The following is a 1,437-nucleotide window of genomic DNA, read 5'->3' as shown; positions in this document are numbered from 1 at the left end:
GAACGTAGTGGCTGACAAACACATACACCGGCGCCTGCGATTGGCTCGGCGGAAGAAAGGGAACTATTCGGCGGTCCAATAAAAAGCGCAAAGGGCGTAGGTCGCCGTTTAAGGGCGGAGCTCTCCTTGGTACTTAAAACGGAGCTGGAGCCGGACAAACAGTTGCATTGCGCGCACGACAGAGGACTTGGAGAGATCTCGTGGAGCGTGGATAGAGCGTGGAGACCTTGCGAGAAGACAAGGGAACACAAAGAGTCGCCAGAGGGAGAGCAAGGGGGCACCATGGCACTCATGGACCTGAGGGATCTTTAACCATTCGTCCTGGGAACAGCAAAGGTATTCTCATCTGAGCCGTGCCTTTTTAGCTTTGTTTTTTTTCGTCGCGCATAATGACACGGCGATGGTCATCCCTCGCACTAACCTCCTCTCTTTGTGATCCGGAGCATCACAACTTTCAAGAATGGCCGTTTCGTTCCCAGCAGGGTATATTCTCCTTTACTTGTCGGAATCCTCACGTGCTTTGGGAGAACGGCGGTGAGATTCCTGTGGTCGTAATGACATTTTGTTTTTGAAGCCCCGTAACGTCTGTACAGCATACTAAACCCGAACCACTCTTTCTTTTCCTCTATATCTCCCCCATCCTGACGCTTTTCTTATTTACTAAGGCGTGTATGCTCGCCCAGTGCACTTTCCCCCACGCCTTCTCCATGAGTGATTGACTGCTGGATGGGAAGGGAGAGCTGTGAATGGATGCTTATCTATCTGTAGCCTAGTGTTGTGAGCCTGATTACGGCCACACTGACAGACTGAAAGTGATCTTACGACCAAGGGGATTTCTCGTTGTGGGGCTACTATTCCTCATTTACACTGACTTGGTATAGCACACGGTGTGTTGATAATGCAGGTGCAATTGCCCATGATGTCCCAAAACAGATTGTTTTACCTCACGTCTCTTCCTTGTCTCTCCCCTCTCGGTTCCCAGACACCGCATTCCATGCCTCTGTTTTGCCAGGTCATTGATGGGAAATCAACTGGATCGGATCACCCACCTAAACTACAGCGAGCTGCCCACGGGGGATCCGTCCGGGCTGGAGAAAGACGAGCTTCGGGTCGGCGTCGCCTATTTCTTCTCTGACGAAGAGGAGGAGGTGGACGACCGCTCTCCGTCAGACTGCGGCTTCACCAAGGACCACAGCCCGGGCGAGGAGGGGCCCTTGGCCGTCAGCGAGGTGGAATACTCCGCCTTCTGCTCCCAGGAATGCATCTTCTCCAAGCTCCGGGAGAACGAGGACCTGCACGTGTACTCGGACAAAACTTTGCTGACTATGTGCAAACCGGGGGACCTGCTGGAGCTCGTGGCGGCCGCGCAGGCGCCGCACTGGGCCGTCTACGAGCAGAACGACCAGGTCATCCACCTGCACAAGGGCGAGATCCGCA

At 54.0% G+C, this 1,437-nt stretch overlaps 1 protein-coding gene across 1 annotated transcript in view; it reads left to right on the top strand.

The window, feature by feature from the left end:
- Nucleotides 1-235: 235 nt before the first annotated feature.
- The window catches only part of lratd1 (LRAT domain containing 1), a gene marked incomplete at its 3' end in the record, with an annotated part of 1,573 nt that continues 371 nt past the window's right edge, over nucleotides 236-1,437 (top strand). The window contains exons 1-2 of the mRNA XM_079753426.1: nucleotides 236-336; nucleotides 983-1,437. The exon at nucleotides 983-1,437 is cut by the window's right edge and continues 371 nt beyond it. Of these exons, the coding sequence (XP_079609552.1) occupies nucleotides 1,020-1,437 (418 nt within the window). The 5' untranslated portion in view covers nucleotides 236-336; nucleotides 983-1,019. The remainder of the gene's footprint in view (nucleotides 337-982) is intronic.

The sequence above is a fragment of the Pollachius pollachius genome, assembly GCF_949987615.1.
Source record: "Pollachius pollachius genome assembly, chromosome: 16".
Lineage (NCBI taxonomy): Eukaryota > Metazoa > Chordata > Actinopteri > Gadiformes > Gadidae > Pollachius > Pollachius pollachius.
The sequence above is the reverse complement of the archived record's forward strand: the minus strand, read 5'-3'. Positions and strand labels throughout refer to the sequence as shown.